We start from the raw sequence: 18648 nt of genomic DNA on the forward strand, positions 1-18648 counted from the left end.
ACAGTATCAACAGGTCTAAATTGAGTACTGGGAAAAAGGATTTTACATTGAGAACGAAAATGCTATTTTCTGTTCCCAGCTTGGTAAACCCATAATCTGTGTTAGCTATAAACAGTATCAATATATGTACTAACTTCTTCTACTTAAATGGGAGTGGGAGAAGCACAGCAGAAGCTTTTGCCATAATGTGTATAATGGTATACTTGCACATACAGTATGCCAAACTTCTTAGTTTCCCCTGCCCCGGCGATGACCTCTCCACGCTCTCCCTTGCCACTCTACAACTAGTGCCATCTTCACAGAAGTTTCTACTGCTGCGGAAGTCTTCCTCCGCTGGTGATAATACAACTGCTTGCATGCACTAGGCTTCACTCTTCGACATTTTCTCACTTCAGTCCCACTTGAACCTGATTGAGTCTTTTTTATAGAACACAGAATTATCTTACTGTTTTACCTTTTGTGCTGAAAAATTGGATTATGCCAAACAAAACCTCTCTCTCTAATTTTAATTTAAAAGCATAGCTCCAAAAGCTAGATCAATTTGCATGATCCTCATTACATGACTATAAAACAAAATCATGCCCTGTGGCTTTTTCATTTCTGAGACTGTGGCATTCTTGGAAACTAAGCATTCAGTATACAAATTATTATTTTTTTAAATGCCGCTGCCTCCGGCCGTCTTCAGCTCTTCTTGGCTGCTTTCGGCCGTTGGCTGCTTTCGGCCATTCTCTGCAGCTTTTGGCCGGAAGCTGCCGAAAACCACCGAGAATGGCTGAAAAGAGCCGAAGGTGGCTGAAAAGAGCCGAAGGTGGCTGAAAGCCGCCGAGAAGAGCCGAAGGCGGCTGAAAGCTGCCCAGAGGCTCAGAATTACGGGGGATTGGTGTATAACACGGACCTGCGATTTTCCCCTGCTTTTAAGGGGGGGAAAAGTGCGTGTTATACGCCGATAAATACGGTACCCCCACCCCAAATCACCTTGTTCCCATGTTTATGAGGACAAGGGCCTCTTCCCGACAACCCTGGGCGTTGGTTGTCATGGTCTGCGGGCGGGGGGCTTATCGGAATCTTGGAGCCCTTCTTTAATAAGGGGGCCCCCAGACGCCGCCGCCTTCTCTTCTCTTTTTCTCTTTCTCTTTCTCTATTTCTCTTTCTCTTTCTCTATTTCTCTTTCTCTTTCTCCTTCTCCTTCTCCTTCTCCTTCTCCTTCTCCTTCTCCTTCTCCTTCTTCTCTTCTTCCTTGAGATGTTGATTCAACGCTGTCTCTGGCCGCAATGACAGGGACGCGTTGTGCGGCAACTTGTATAGGGACAATGGGCGGGGTCACCGGGTGATGTCACATGGTGACCCCGCCCCTTATGTCACAGTCCCAGCATCCTCCGGGACTGTGACATCACAGCGTCGAGTCAACATCTCAAGGAAGAAGAGAAGGCGGCAGCAACGACAGAAGACTGGGTCACCGCTAGTAAAAGAGCTGGAAGAAGGTAGCGGAGGCCCAGCAAGAAGACCCACGGAGCTGTGCAATAAATTATTTAAAAACCTTGTGTTGTGTTTTATTTAAATTTTTTTACCAGGTGATTGGGTAGGGGTACATTGTACCCCATACTCATTCACATAAGGTGGGGGCCCAGTATCTGGGGGCCCCCTTATTAAAGGGGGCTCCCGGATTCCGATAAGCCCCCCACCCGCAGACCCAGACAACCAACGGCCAGGGTTGTCGGGAAGAGGCCCTTGTCCTCATCAACATGGGGACAAGGTGCTTTGGGGTGGGGGACCGCAGGGCCCCCCTTCCCCAAAGCACACCCCCATGTTGAGGGCACAGGGCCTGGTATAGCTCAGGAGGGGGGGCACTCACTCGTCCCCACCCCCTTTCCAGACCGGCCGTGCTGCATGCTCGGATAAGGTTCTGATATGGACCTTGGGGGGGACCCCCACACCATTTTTTCGGTGTAGGACTTCCCCTTTAAGTCCATACCAGGTGACGGGGCCAGCGAGGTGTCAATCTCACCGATTAAGGTGGCAACATTGACCTCCTTTACTAGTCCCGTCTACCTGGAGCCGCGTTCAAAATGAACGGTCTTTTCTCCGTGTGCGGGCAAGTCCGTTCATTTCAAAAGTCCAGCAGACTAGCACACAGATGGCCGGATTGACAATTTTGAGTCAAAACTTCTTTCTAAGTCCATCTGACTTTTGTGAAAAAAAAAGTCAGCCGGAACCCACACACAGGCGGACCAGAGTCCGCCAGATCAAGTCCGCCAGATAGTCCGATCGTGTTTACGGGGCATAACTGATAATACTCCCTGAAAATAATCAGATTGCTGTAGGCCAAGCTTCTCATGTTGTTGTTGCTGTTTTAATGTTTCAATCGTTTTTCTTGGGTTTGAAAGAATACTATGTACATAAAGTTTACACGGCAAAGCCACAGTAAGTGTGTAGAACATACAAAACTTCATATGATTCTGTACCTTACAGAGGAGAATTAGACCAAATCTAATGAAAGGACACAACAAACAGCGGAAAAGATGCTTAACTAGATGCTGACCGCCGGCCGTCAAATGACGGCCAGGCGGCGCACCTATTGTGGCGGGAGGCCGTCATATGACGGCCTCCCGTTTAAACAGGGAATGCGCACGATCGTGCGCGCGCATCCCTGTTTCTTCGGTGGCGGCGTGTCACAGAGACACCGCTCGCCACCGAAGGGGGCGAACAGCCATTGGTTATGGCTGTTTACCACGTGATCGGCCGTGATGAAGTCACGGCCGATCACAGATGGTAACACCCCAGCTATGCACGGCGCATGCGCGTGATCGTGAGCGCGCTGCGCGTGCACATCGGTGGCGGCGTGTTCCCCGGGAACACTGCTCGTCACCGACGCTGGTAAACAGCCATTGGCCGGCTGTTTACCCACGTGATCGGCTGTGATCCTTTCACAGCCGATCACTAAAATGTAAACAAACCGCGGTAACGAGATGTTACCGGGTTGTTCTCCTCCTCACACACCGATCGTGTGTGAGGAGGAGATTGCGGTAACATCTCGTTACCGCCTAGTGTACACCAATCACACTGATTGCCTGCCTGCCCCCCCCCCCCAATAAAGAGGACCTGTCACCACCCCTCATAGTACCTGTCAATCACAGTCCATCAGAGTACCTGTCACAGTCCATCAGAGTATTTGAGTACCTGTCACAGCCCATCAGAGTACCCGAGTACCTGTCCCAGCCCATCAGAGTACCCGAGTACCTGTCCCAGCCCATCAGAGTACCCGAGTACCTGTCACAGCCCATCAGAGTACCCGAGTACCTGTCCCAGCCCATCAGAGTACCCGAGTACCTGTCCCAGCCCATCAGAGTACCCGAGTACCTGTCCCAGCCCATCAGAGTACCCGAGTACCTGTCACAGCCCATCAGAGTACCCGAGTACCTGTCCCAGCCCATCTGAGTATCCGAGTACCTGTCACAGCCCATCAGAGTACCCGAGTACCTGTCCCGGCCCATCAGGGTACCCGAGTACCTGTCACAGCCCATCAGGGTACCTGAGTACCTGTCACGGCCCATCAGGGTACCCGACTACCTGTCACGGCCCATCAGGGTACCCGAGTACCTGTCACGGCCCATCAGGGTACCCGAGTACCTGTCACGGTCCATCAGGGTACCCGAGTACCTGTCACGGTCCATCAGGGTACCCGAGTACCTGTCACAGTCCATCAGGGTACCCGAGTACCTGTCACAGTCCATTAGAGTACCGAGTACCTGTCACAGTCCATTAGAGTACCGAGTACCTGTCACAGTCCATCAGGGTACCCGAGTATCTGTCACAGCCCATCTGAGTACCCGAGTACCTGTCACAGTCCATTAGAGTACCGAGTACCTGTCACAGTCCATCAGAGTACCGAGTACCTGTCACAGTCCATCAGGGTACCCGAGTACCTGTCACAGCCCATCTGAGTACCCGAGTACCTGTTCCAGTCCATCTGAGTACCCGAGTACCTGTCACAGTTCATCTGTGTACCAGAGTACCTGTCACAGTCCATCTGAGTACCCGAGTACCTGTCACAGTCCATCTGAGTACCTGTCGCAGTCCATCTGAGTACCCGAGTACCTGTCACAGTCCATATGAGTACCTGTCACCGCCCTTCAGAGTACCCAAATACCAGTCACCAAAGCATCAGAGTACCTGTCACCAGGCCATCAGAGTACCCGAGTACTTGTCACCAGGCCATCAGAGTACCCGAGTACCTGTCACCAGGCCATCTGAGTATCCGAGTACCTGTCACAGCCCATCAGAGTACCCGAGTACCTGTCCCGGCCCATCAGGTTACACGAGTACCTGTCACAGCCCATCAGTGTACCCGAGTACCTGTCACGGCCCATCAGGGTACCCGACTACCTGTCACGGCCCATCAGGGTACCCGAGTACCTCTCACGGCCCATCAGGGTACCCGAGTACCTGTCACGGTCCATCAGGGTACCCGAGTACCTGTCACGGTTCATCAGGGTACCCGAGTACCTGTCACAGTCCATCAGAGTACCCGAGTACCTGTCACAGTCCATTAGAGTACCGAGTACCTGTCACAGTCCATTAGAGTACCGAGTACCTGTCACAGTCCATCAGGGTACCCGAGTATCTGTCACAGCCCATCTGAGTACCCGAGTACCTGTCACAGTCCATTAGAGTACCGAGTACCTGTCACAGTCCATCAGAGTACCGAGTACCTGTCACAGTCCATCAGGGTACCCGAGTACCTGTCACAGCCCATCTGAGTACCCAAGTACCTGTTCCAGTCCATCTGAGTACCCGAGTACCTGTCACAGTTCATCTGTGTACCAGAGTACCTGTCACAGTCCATCTGAGTACCCGAGTACCTGTCACAGTCCATCTGAGTACCTGTCACAGTCCATCTGAGTACCCGAGTACCTGTCACAGTTCATCTGAGTACCCGAGTACCTGTCACAGTTCATCTGAGTACCCGAGTACCTGTCACAGTCCATATGAGTACCTGTCACCGCCCTTCAGAGTACCCAAATACCAGTCACCAAAGCATCAGAGTACCTGTCACCAGGCCATCAGAGTACCCGAGTACTTGTCACCAGGCCATCAGAGTACCCGAGTACCTGTCACCAGGCCATCAGAGTACCCGAGTACCTGTCACCAGGCCATCAGAGTACCCGAGTACCTGTCACCAGGCCATCAGAGTATTAGAGTACCTATCTCCAGCCCATCAGAGTACCCCAGTACCTATTTGCAGCCCATGTCTCATAGAATATACGTTGGGGTGTTTGCTTTCCAAAATGGGGTCATTTTGTGGGTAATTTCACTGTGCTGGTGGTCCAGGACCTTCAAAAGTGTGATGGGTAGGAATGAAATGAGATGTGTCATTTATGCTCCTAGAACGCTTGAACGTACTACTTCAATGTTCGGCCTCTCTATGTGGCCAGGCTGTGTAAAAGTCCTACACATGTGTTATTGCCATACTCGGGAGGAGTAGCAGAATGTATTTTGGGGTGTAATTTTTGCTATATACATGCTATGTGTTAGAAATATCTTATATATTGACAATTTTGTGTAAAAAAAAATGCGTTTTAATTTTTTTCCACATATTCCAAAAACTTCTGGAAAAAAAAAAACATTCAAAAGACTCATTATGCCTCACAGATTATACGTTGGGGTGTTTGCTTTCCAAAATGGGGTCATTTTATGGGAAATTCCATTGTCCTGGTACTCCAGGGCCTTCAAAAGTGTAATAGGTGGTTGAGAAATGAGATGCGTCATTTTTGCTCATAGAACGTCTGAAGGTACTACATCAATGTTAGTGCTCTGTATGTGGCCAGGCTGTGTAAAAGTCTCACACATTTGGTATTGCCGTACTCAGGAAGAGTAGCAGAATTTATTTTGGGGTGTAATTTGTTGTATGCATATGCTGTGTGTGAGAAATAACCAGATAATATGAAAATTTTGTAAAAAAAAATAATAATAAAAAAAAAATCTTCATTTTGCAAAGAATTGTGGGAAAAAATGACAACTTAAAAAAACTCACCATGCTACTTACTTAATACCTTGGAATGTCTACTTTGTAAAAAGGGGTCATTTGGGGGGTATTTCAGCGGACAGTCCGCTCGTGTGTGGGCTTCAGCGGACTTTTTCAGCGTGCAGTCTGGCGGACTAAGTATTTCGGAATTTCCGTAATACTGTCCGTCGGACTCGCATTTCGGCGGACAATCCGCCCGTGTGTATGCCAGTCCGCCGTACTTTTGAAATGAGCGGACTTTTCCCGCCCGGAGAAAAGTCCGCTCATTTCGAGCGGGTATCCAGGTAGGCGGGGCCCGCGAAGGAGACGTCGCTGGCCCCGCCGCCTGGTATGGACTTAAAGGGGAACCCCAACGCGTGGGGGTCCCCCTCAAGTCCACAACAGACCCTTGTCCGAGCACGCTACCCGGCCGGCCAGGAAAGGGGGGCGAGCGAGCGCCCCCCCCTCCTGAGCCGTACCAGGCCGCGTGCCCTCAACATGGGGGGTGCCTTGGGGAGGGGGGGGCCGCGCGGCCCCCCCACCCCAAAGCACCTTGTCCCCATGTTGATGAGGACAAGGGCCTCTTCCCGACAACCCTGGCCGTTGGTTGTCGGGGTCTGCGGGCGGGGGGCTTATCGGAATTCGGGAGCCCCCTTTAATAAGGGGGCCCCTGGATACCGGCCCCCCACCCTATGTGAATGAGTATGGGGTACAATGTTCCCCTACCCATTCACCTGTAAAATAAAAGTACCAAAAAAAACACAACACACGAGATAAAATACTTTATTGCACAGCTCCGGGGGTCTTTCGTCTTCGGGGGTCTTCTCGCTGGACTCCTCCGCTATCTTCTTGTAGCTCTTTTGCTAGCGGAGGAGTCCGGCTTTCTTCCTCGCCGCCGGCCTCTTCTCCCCCCTTCCCCAAGGCACCCCCCCATGTTGAGGGCACGCGGCCTGGTACGGCTCAGGAGGGGGGGGGCGCTCCCCTTTCCTGGCCGGCCAGGTAGCGTGCTCAGACAAGGGTCTGTTGTGGACTTGGGGGGGACCCCCACGCGTTTTTTTTTCGGCGTTGGGGTTCCCCTTTAAGTCCATACCAGGCAGCGGGGTCAGCGACGTCTCCTTCGCGGGCCCTGCCTACCTGAAGACGTGCTTGAAATGAGCGGACTTTCCTCCGCCTGTGTGGGCGAGTCCGTTCATTTCAAAAGTAGGGCGGATAGTATGGCGGACTTAGTACGCCGTATTAGTCCGCTCAAAAAGTGGTGTGTGTGGTCAAGTCCGTTCATTCGAAAGTATGACGGACTGTCCGTCGGATTGTCTGACGGACTAAGTTGGCCAGACAGTCCGCGGCTTTAGTGTCTCAAGAAATGAGGTACACCTGATGTACTGAAGGCCTGATCAGAAGTGATCAATTTTCAGTGATTGGCACCATAGTTTGTAGACTCTATAACTTTCACAAAGACCAAATAATATATACTAATGTGGGTTATTTTTACCAAAGATATGTAGCAGTATAAATTACTAATTAGCAAAAATTTATGACAGAAACAAAGAAAAAGGCATTTTTTTCACAAAATTTACGTTTTATTTTATTTATAGCACAAAAAATTAAAAACCCACTAGTGATTAAATACCACTAAAAGAAAGCTCTATTTGTGTGGAAAAAAGGATGCAAGTTTCATATGGATACAGTGTTGGATGACTGAGTAATTGTCATTCAAACTGTGAGAGCGCTGAAAGCTGAAAATTGGTCTGGTCAGGAAGGGGGTGTAACTGCACTGTATTGAGGTGGTTAAAGTGGATGTAAACTTTCACATATACCAAAGTGAAGTAAACAGCCTCAGATAATACACGAAGATGAAATAAATCTCCCTACATACGTTTTTATGTCTGTATCTGCTGTCTTCAACTTTAGATACAGTTTAGAAAGTGGACATCCTCGTAGAATTTTTTCTCTTCTGTTCCAGCAAGTGGAGGGGAGTCTTGCCATACGCTATGAGACAGTTGATTGGAGGAAAAGCGCACACCCACTCCCTGCTAATCTATTTATAGCACCCACCCTGACACAAATTTCAGGCTGGTTTTATCACATGTGTTAGAGAACCTGTCAGAAGTTATCAGGCTGATAACAGAAGAATGTAGCAGGAGAAAGGCACAGGACTTGGGGCTTTGAAGAGAGATAATAAAACACTGCAGATATATGTGCTTAGGTCAAATTTCATGAACCGGATTTACATCCACTTTAAGGCACATGATTACGGTTGGCAACTCAGGTATGGTACTGCATGCATCACAATCACAGCAAAAAAAGGATACTTCCAGGACAGGTAAAAGTAAAAAGCAATCATACACAGTTTATATAGCATGTGTCAATAGGCAAAATCAGACAGTGCACCATTCAAGCCAGTGTTTTCAGGATTTTACAAATGCACACATGGTATCAGACTTCTACGTGCCTGACTGATGAGTCCGCTTGGGCAGAGGGTGGTCTCCCTTACGTGCCCGACTCGTGGCCCCCGATAGAGAGGACAGGTGGCATGGGAGTATGGAGTGGTATGAGAACCTGGTGATTAGTATCCTGATGCTGGAAGGTAGGTGATCTTCTGACCGCAGGAGGCAGAACAGGTAAGCAGGCAACAGATGCTAAGCAGGAGCAGAACAGGCAAGTCCGGGTACATGCCGGGTTCAGCAATGGGTGGGCAGCGAAGTACAGAGGAGTAGGCAGAAGCGAAGTCAAAACTGCCCGAGGTCAGGTGCTGGAAGAGGTCAGGGAATCAGAGAAGCAAGCCAAGTCGTCAGGAGATCAGGAAGGCAGATACGGGTATAGAAAGAAGGACACATGTAGCTGATGATCAGGCAGCACCGAGCAGAATGTGCATCAGACCTAAATTGGAGCCAAACGCCACGCACGTGTTTGCGCCAACATGTACAGGTGCGCACGCACACGCCCGGGCAGCGGCATGCACACAGGCGCCCAAGGAACACGCAGACCAGTGACCACAGGGGCTAGTGCGCACAAGCACGCACATTTGCATTCACAAGCTTGTGCCCCCGCACACTAGTGCGCACACCAGGGATAATCAGAGCATGCACAGCAGTGCCCACAGGAGTGCATACACCATCGCGCACAGGAACACGCGCACCGGCGCCCACCAGAGCAGCCAGCACATCGTGGGACCAGGTAACCTTTCTGACACGGTGTCAAATCAGACAGAAAGTTTGCTTTCATCAGTGGTGGCTGGTGCTCAACATTTTTGGGGGGGATCAAACTGAGCCCATCAAACGCAGCTACTGTGCCTATCAATTGCCGCCACTGTACCATCAAACGCAGCCAGTGTACCCATAAATTGCCACCACTGTGCCCATCAAATGCAGCCACTGTGGCCATCAAATGCAGCCACTGTACCCATAAATTGCCACCACTGTGCCCATTAAACGCTGCAACTGTGCCCATTAAACGCTGCCTCTGTGCCCATCAAACGCATCCACTGTGGCATCAAACGCAGCCACTCTAACTATAAATTGCCACCACTGTGCCCCATCAATTGCTGCCAGTTTGCCCCATCAAATGCTGCCAGTGTCCCCCCCGCCCAGCACTTGTCTCTGATCAGAGCATTCCTCCACATTCCCCCCGAGTCCTTGATGTTTTCTCCCATCCTCTCCTGCTATGATTGGACGTCCGATAGGCATCCAATCACAGTGCCTGTCACTTCAGCCAATCAGCTGATAGGTAACCAGACCCAGTGCACCTGATTGGCTGAGAGGCAGGTCAGTGTTAGGGAAGCAATTTATTTGATTCCCTAACACCACACTGTATAAGCAGAGAAAGCAGTTTACTAATTTGGAAGCCAATTAGAGCCCACAGCTCTAATCAGGATGCCTATTAGAGCAGACGGCTCTAATCAGGCACTTCCAAAAACACCCCCGCCGCTGTAATTCAGATGCCCGGCACCCAACAAGGGGCCGGACACCTGAATAGGGGGCAGCAGCAACAATAGATAGATTCATGCAATGCAGGAATATATCTATTGAAGATTGATGGGTGCAGGAGAAAGGGGACGGCACTCCAGCGCCCTCTATGGACACACCGCCACTGGCTTTCATAAAGATTGCCCTTTGCACACATTTGCAGTTTTAGTGCTTTTTGCATTTTGCAGTTTTGCACTACAATCCATTCACCATGGTTTCCTATGGAACACGTTCTGTAGTGCAAATCTGAAAAATGCAAAAAGCATTAAAAATGCATAGGTGTGAATCCAGCCTTATCTATCGTAAAATGATAGCCAATCTCCTCCTATCAGGTAGGCTAACTATCACGAGGCACTGGAAAAAACTAGCCCCAAACTTGTCAGAAGCTGTGCATACTACACAACAGCACTGCAAAATGCAAAAAGCACTAAAACTGCAAAGGTGTGAATCCAGCCTAAGGGGGTAATGGTCAATTCCCAGATTTAAGAGAGCCAAGCTTTGGTTTGGAGGAGTAAGAATACCAGAAACCTCTGATAGGATTTGGAAACATTTCTGCCAGAAGCTGCGAATACTCCTACAGAACCACAATATATGGAACACATTACCTCTCCAACATAGGAGGGGCACTCGGGATACAACTTGTCCAAATTGTAAGGTGTGCGGTACCATCACATATTAATTTTTAGAGCAAATTGCCAATGGTTTACACAGTGAGTTATTCTATCAGTATAGGGTATGGATTGTTGCCATTGGGTATGAGTTGAGTTCTTCTTCCCATTTGAGCATAGATTTACTTCTAAAGAACACAGATTTGTCATTCAACAAATTGTACAGCAAAGATACACCTTTTTGGGGTCTGTCACTATGGGATATGCAGTGCCAGACTTTGGGGTGAAGGTGCATTGTTGGAATTGGCGAAGACACCAGGATGTGTCTAATACGTAAAAGGATGAAATAGGCAGTATTGGGTAAATGAAAACTCTGAGGATATTTTCTGGGGTATCCGGTGATAAGAAGGTCATCAACTCAGTGAATACTACAGCAATCCCAATTACCAATACACAAATTTGGGATTAAAGTAGAAGTCCAACCAACACTAAAATCCCTGCATCTACAGACACCCACAATCTAACACTAACCTATCTAGCTCTGCAAAGAAGCAATCAGTATACATATATTTTTTGAAGCCGCTCCGGTCTCTACCAGCAGAAGCTCTGCAGAGGACACAGCCGACAATGGCTGTGAAATGAATGTTAAGTGATGCCACCCATAGAGTTACTATGGGGATTTCATTGTCGACTGCCTCCTCTGCACCCACCTCTACAGCGAAGCTGTAGCTGACAGCTCAGTGTGGGATTGGGTCGGATCGGCTTCAGAAGAGGTATGTATTCTGATTTCTTCTTTGCAGGGCTAGATAGGTTAGTGTTAGATCATGGATGTCTATAGATAAAGGGATTTTAGTGTTCGGGTGGACCTCTACTTTAAGGTTTTTATTACAGTAGGCTGATAGGGAGGCGTTCTGCCTCAGGGTGCTCTAGATTTCGCATAGATTGTTTGAGCGTTCTCCAAGCAAGGATGGATGCTCTAGTGGTTAAGGGTAGACCGGTATGTGGTATTGGATTCCAGAGATCTGCGAGCAGTAAGGCCGCGTACACACGGGCGGACTGTCCGCCCAACTAGGTTCGTCAAACAGTTTGACAAACAGTCCGTTCAAAATTAGCATGAACGGACTTGACCACACACGACGAACGAACAGTCCGCTGAAAACTTGCGCGATGACGTGAACGGCACGTACGACGGGACGAGAAATTCGAAGTCCAATACACTGCAATGCAACCTTCGCCGTGTAAATTCTTTCTGAGCATGCGTGAGACTTAGTTTGTCGAACAAGCCTACACACGAGCGGACTGTCCGCTCAAACCAAGTTTCAGCGGACAGTCTTGCGGAAATTCGGAAAAACTTTGTTCGTCAGACTGTCCGCTGAAACTGTCCGCTGAAGCCCACACACGAGCGGACTGTCCGCTGAAACACTCTTCAGCGGACAAAGTTGGGCGAACAGTCCGCCTGTGTGTACGCGGCCTTAGTGTTGGTAAGGTATTTCTCAATGTCGACCCATAAGGAGTTGTTTTTTTTGTTTTGTTTTTGACAAAAGCTTGTGTGGTCTACTATAGTTTTGGGCACCCTTTGGCAGCAACATGAAAGGAAAGTTTCAGTTTTTTTTTAATGTTTAAGCCTTCGATTTCAAAAATGTCCCAGCTTGCTGGATAATTTCTGCAACATGTACTAGAAATTCATGTCATTGACAAATGTTCCTTCTGGTTAATGGACAAATGTACTGTACATATAGAAGATATTTTTTCATGATTTTAGAACAATAACTGAACTGATATTAAATAATGGCACAAATATATCTTCATAGTATTCATCACAGCATGAGTTAATAAATGTGTAGCTTCCTTTAGAAAAATGTACTAGAGCTCACTGGGATAGGGTTTTTCACCTAGCTAGCATACTGTAAGCAAAAGGTGCTGATATTTTATGAACATGAATATATAGAATGATAAAATCATGTTGCATAGTTATTTTCTCTATGACCCTACAAACTTGTGAATTCATCTTTGTATTGTGATAGTAAATATTTTGCTTTTGTTATCCTTATTCTTGCAGTATCACCTATTTTTTGGGGAAGTACAGTTCAATGTCCCAGAGGAACCAGAAATCAGTACCTTTAACACACCATTCGGAAAGTTTGGAATTTTTATCTGCTATGATATATTGTTTTATAATCCTGCTGTACCTTTAGTGAGTCAACACAATGTAGATACTATTATTTTTACTACAGCTTGGTTTAATTTATTGCCTCACTACAGCGCTATTCAGTTTCATTCAGCATGGGCAATGTCAATGAGAACCAACCTTCTGTCATCTAATATACACAACACCAGCTTGGGAATGACAGGTATGGTATTTAAAGGAGAACTATTTATAACTTTTTATTGATAAGAATTAATTTGCATTGAAGGCCTTATTTTTCCCTGGACACTAACTTCTGTAAAGTTTTTTTTTTTTTTTTGTCCGTTAGCTGATTGGGAGATTTCACCTTATTTTTCCGTCACTGTAATGGCAGGACAAGAGGGATCCATAGACAGTGAGGCAGGAAGACCTTACTAATGACCTGGCAGAAGATCTTAGCCCTTGTACACACGGTCGGAGATTCCGTCGGAATGTCTCCTATCGGACCGTTTTGTCGGATATTCCAACTGTGTGTGATGTGCATCGGACTGTTTCCGTCGGAATATCCGACGGACCAATTTTTCCAACTTGCCGGTAAAATTTTCTGACAAAATGCTCCGATCGGACATACTCCGATCATGTGTAGCCTACTCCAATGGACAAGGTGCCACGCATGCTCAGATCAAATTCCTAGACCAAAGCTATTGGCTACTAGCCTGAACATAGTCCCGTCCTAACGAAATAACGTCATCACGTTATGTACAAACGGATTTTCCGATAACTTAGTCCGACCGTATGTATGCAACATCACTTCCGGACCTCTTCCGGAATTAATCCGTCAGAATTACTCCGACGGATTTGGTTGTCGGAATCTGCGACCGTGTGTACAAGGGCTAACTCTTCCCCCATTTCTCTAGAAACAAATACTTATTTCTAACACTGTTTGACAGTAATTGAAGGGAAATTTTACCAAGGGGGGCACAGACAACAATAACTATGGGTCCTACTAATTCCATATTCTGTCCTAAAGTTTTGATTAGAGTTGAGCTTTTAATTGAATGTCATTGCAAATTTTCCAATATAAAACCCAGCTTCTGATTTCACAATCTCTAAGCTAGATGTCGTATTATTTCAAGACAGTTGTGAGGTAATATTGAGACTGCTGATGCCCAAACTATTCAAAATAATAATTCAGAACTTTGCCACTAGATGGCAAAGAAGCACAACAAAAATACCAAAGATATTGCATTGTGAATTAAAGCGCACTTGGATGGTTTGCAAAGTCATCTGACAAATGAATAGCTGATTATTGTCTATGTATTACCGAATCAAATATTGTACATCGTAATATTTTTGTGCTATATGATTATGTTTTGGCATGTAGGCTTAACTTGTAATAACTTCAGCTGCATACAGAGTTTAAATATATCTTGTAGCTATCAAAATTGGACTTTTAGGATCAGTTGATTAACCCTTTTAGGATCTTTGCTTGACAGTAGACATGTGCATTCGTTTTCGTCCGAATGCATTTTCATCCGAATTTCAGCTATTTTCGTTTTCGTTTTGACAAACGATAACGAAAGCACAGAATCCGAAAAACGAAAGATCCGACATAAATAAATGCTTTATTTTCGTTTTCATTGTTACAACAGTTCGATATAGAATAGGAGATTCGACATGACTCTGACAATAACAATCTGTGTCTATAGAACCTGTGGTCGAATGTGCCTAACCTTACCTCTATTAGTCCAAGATTATATAGAGAAAATATTCGACAGAGAAAAAAGATTTGACAGAGAGAAAAGATTCTGACATGTATCAATGCAAAAAAAAGTTTTAAAAACGGCCGTTTTTTCGGGAGCAGTGATTTTAATAATGATTAAAGTGAAACAATAAAAGTGTAATATTCCTTTAAATTTCGTAGGGGGGGGGAGGGGTGTCTATAGTATGCCTGTGAAGGGGCGCATGTTTCTGGTGCTTAGAACTGTCCCTGCACAAAGTGTCATTTATGCAGGAAAAAATGTCCTTTAAAATCACTCGCAGCTATTATGAATTGTCGGCTCCGTAATACAGAGAACATTCATTGAAAGTCATTGATAAAATAAATAAATAAATAAATAAATAAATAAAAAAAAGCGTGGGGGTCCCCCAAATTCAATTACCAGGCCCTTCAGGTCTGGTATGGATATTAAGGGGAACCCCACATCAAATTAAAAAAAAATTGACGTGGGGGTCCCCCTAAAAATCCATACCAGACCCTTTATCCGAGCACGCAACCTGGCAGGCCGCAGTAAAAGAGGGGGGACGAGAGAGCGTCCCCCCCTCCCTCCTGAACCGTACCAGGCCACATGCCCTCAACATTGGGAGGATGCTTTGGGGGTCTGTGACCCCTCAAAGCACCTTGTCCCCATGTTGATGAGGACAAGGGCCTCATCCTCACAACCCTAGTCGGTGGTTGTGAGGGTCTGCGGGCGGGGGGCTTATCAGAATCTGGAAGCCCCCTTTAACAAGGGGACTCCCAGATCCCGGCCCCCCCCTGTTTGAAATGGTAAGAGGGTACAAAAGTACCCCTACCATTTCACAAAGAAAGTGTAAAAAATAGTTAAATAAGACAAACACACTTGAAAAATTCCTTTATTAATAAAAAAAAAAAATTAAAAAAAGATTCCAGTGGTGGTAATCCACTCTTGCTATCCAGCGACGGACGGTCATCTCTCCAGCGATAGCTCATCTCATCCAGCGCAGCGAATCCATCCTTCTTCTGTCTCCACGGAGGAGACACTTCAGGGATTCCGGCGGCCTGACGTTTCTTATATACGGAGGGTGGGGCCACCCGTCACTTGACCCCGCCCCCCTCTGACGCAAGGGGAAACCCGGGGTTCCCTGTGACGTATGGGTGACTCCGCACCCCTCTGATGTAACACAGGCAGGTTTCCGTTACATCAGAGGGCCGTTTTTAAAACTTTTTTTTGCATTGATACATGTCCCCTGGGGCAGGACCCGGGTCCCCAAACACTTTTTAGGACAGTAACTTGCAAATTAGTCTTTAAAATTAGCACTTTAGATTTTGAACGTTGGAGTCCCATAGACTTTAATAGGGGTTCTAAAGTATGCTATATACTAGCTCCGTCGAATCATCTTTATACATTCGACAGACACCATAAGCCTTCAAAGACAGATTCGACCGTAATTCATGTGGATTTTCGGACGAATGCAATTTTTGAACGAATTTCGGGAGTAGCTAATTAAATTAAGTTTTCGGACGAAAACGAAATTCCTAAACAAAATATTTTACTCTGCACATGTCTACTTGACAGCCCTTCATTACAACCTGATATGGGGACTTTTTATTAATTTTTTAATTATTTTTTTTACTAAAATAAGCATCAACATAAAAATGATTTATTAATAATTTTATCAAACTATTAAAGCTTGTATTTCTGTTCTGTTGCCCACACTGGGCATTCTGAGTAAGCAAGGTAGAAAGCCTAGCCTAGCACAGCTTGCTTGCAGTCACAGTAGTCCGACATTAGCTTTTGGGGTGATTTCAAGAAGCTAATGTTAAGAAGACAATCCATATGGACAGACTGGGGACATGGCTTCTACAAACAAATGCAGAATGGCATATCCCATACATGCCAGCTACCGATCTGTTCCACAAACGATACTAATAACTAAAGCATGAGGTTTATTGGCATTTGAGGTTCGTTTTTATCTATCTAATATCTAATCTAATATTTTTAGTTTCTGGGTTTGATGTCTGGTGCACACAAAGCAAATGTATATCCTCTGTTAAGATTAAAGAGTTAAAGATTTTTTACCTAAATTTAAGCTTTAAGGCTTCCTGAGTAACAAGTTGGCCATGTCCTTCAAAGTGTACAAACTGGTAATAGGCAATTACCTGTGCTTGTCTTCAGATCTATTTGTGCTGTTCTAAACCTTACCCCACTGTGTATATATATATATATATATATATATATATATATATATATATATATATATATATATACTGTATCTATATCGCCTTAAAAATATGTTGTGGCTATATGGAGACCTCTAGTGGTTCTTTGAGGGAAGCAAATTTTCCATTATCACTGTACAGTATTTTGTTTTTTTTATACAAGTTTTTTTATTTTTATACAAGCTAATCATAATAAATCACAAGAACTATTTTTAATAGGAGATAAACTGTGTGTTAAATGTGTCTATCACCTATAAAATCCCAAATGATAGAGGATACAATTAGTGTCTAAATAATTGGGGATGTGGCAATTCCTGGGGCAAGGTCTAAGTTAAAATAATAGCACAAACAGAAGTTTTCCGAGAACACACACGGGCTAGCCTACAAAAAACAAAACAAAACAAAAAGACAACAATTTGCATTAAAAATAACGTTTTTTTTTTTAACTGCCTGCCTACTGGGCACTATCTGCTCTCCCATTTTACTTAGTCATTTTTTTCACACAAACAGAGCTTTCTTTAGATGGTATTTAATCAGCACAGTTTTTTTTTATTTTTGGCACTATATTTAAAAAAAGACAGAAAATCTGGTGATGGGCAGCTGTGTAATGGGTATACTGCTGATGACGCCACTGATGGGCGATGTGCGACAGGTACTGACTGGCGACAGGTGCACTGCTGATGGGCCTTGATGAGCTACAGGTGCACTGCTGAAGGCACTGATGGGCAGACAGGGACACTATTTTGTAGGGCAGTGGAGTGTCGTGTGCACAGTAATGCTCTGTACACTGTTAACTCACAGTTCCCTGGCTCTTCTCCTCACACCAATCTGTGTGTGAGTAGAAAAAAGCTGGGAACAGAGAGTTACTAGTCTTTGTTTACTTTGTTTACATTGTTTACATTTTGTGATCGGCTGTGATTTAACACAGCTGATCATGTGGTAAAGAGCTGGTGTCATTCGCTCTTTACCACGCTTGGTGATGCGCTGTATCCGAGGGACACAGCTCAATGCCAATCTCACTCTGTGCAACAAGATTGGAAGGACGTCATATGACACCCTCCCAGAAATAGAGCGGTCCTGCTCAGCAGTCATTTGACTATACACCGGGCAGGAATCGGTTAAGCCGCTCTGTAATGTGTGGCCCTAACTTTTATATTGAAGAGTCTCTTGTGTAGTCTGATGCAATTGTAGAGATACTGTAGCTCAGTTTGCTAAAAAAGTTAATGCTAGTTCTGAGGTTTCAGAACGCACAGTGCATCCCAGTTTGCTGTGTATGGGGCTGCCTAGCTACAGCCTAGTCAAGGTGCCCATTCTGACCCATGTCCACAGCCAAAAGTAAACACAAAAGTTCAGCACTTTTGCATCTGAAAAAAAATATGAATATCAAATATCAAATGTGAAAAAAAATGTGCTAAAAGGGAAAATATTCTACAATAGTAAATTCTAAATTCCCATGCAGAAAAAGATTTATTAAATCCCATACAAAAAATCGTAGGTGATTGGTGATCTATTGACACAGTAAAAGGGTGTATTTCAGAAGGAACTGACTTCCAAACCCATGGAGATTCACGGAGGGTCATCTTCATTAAAGAGAAGTCATAACAGCATTTGTAAGCATGTGCTGGCTCTGCAGGACCTCTGGTTCACTCACTCCGATTACAGCAGAGAAGTATGTGTGACACTGTAACAGTACATACGTTGGACAATAGGGCTCCATATATCGACATTCCCATGAAAAGAAAAAATGCTCTCCATAGAGCGAATCTATTTAAAACAATGTGGTTTATTAAAGAGTTGCGCTTACTATATTTCTGGTGTTAGCAGGCATTAAAAGTGAGCTCCATTTTTTTCCCCCACAAATAAAATGGCCGTGGCTGGTTGGCGCATGTGCAGTGGCGTGTATTCTGGCTCCACCCTGGGTTTCATCATATGGTTCCTAATCCAAAACCAAAAGTGCCTACAATGGGCATATTAGCTTTAGAACTGGTGCA

The 18648-nt window shown here is 45.8% G+C and overlaps 1 protein-coding gene across 1 annotated transcript in view; it reads left to right on the forward strand.

The window, feature by feature from the left end:
- The window catches only part of LOC143987808 (pantetheinase-like), a 98998-nt gene that overhangs the window by 32556 nt on the left and 47794 nt on the right, over positions 1 to 18648 (forward strand). Inside the window, exon 4 of the mRNA XM_077486854.1 lies at positions 12631 to 12922. Within this exon, the coding sequence (XP_077342980.1) occupies positions 12631 to 12922 (292 nt within the window). The remainder of the gene's footprint in view (positions 1 to 12630; positions 12923 to 18648) is intronic.

Source organism: Lithobates pipiens, unplaced genomic scaffold, assembly GCF_037356315.1.
Source record: "Lithobates pipiens isolate NorthernLeopardFrog02 unplaced genomic scaffold, aLitPip1_a1.2 Scaffold_18, whole genome shotgun sequence".
NCBI classification, from domain to species: Eukaryota; Metazoa; Chordata; class Amphibia; order Anura; family Ranidae; genus Lithobates; species Lithobates pipiens.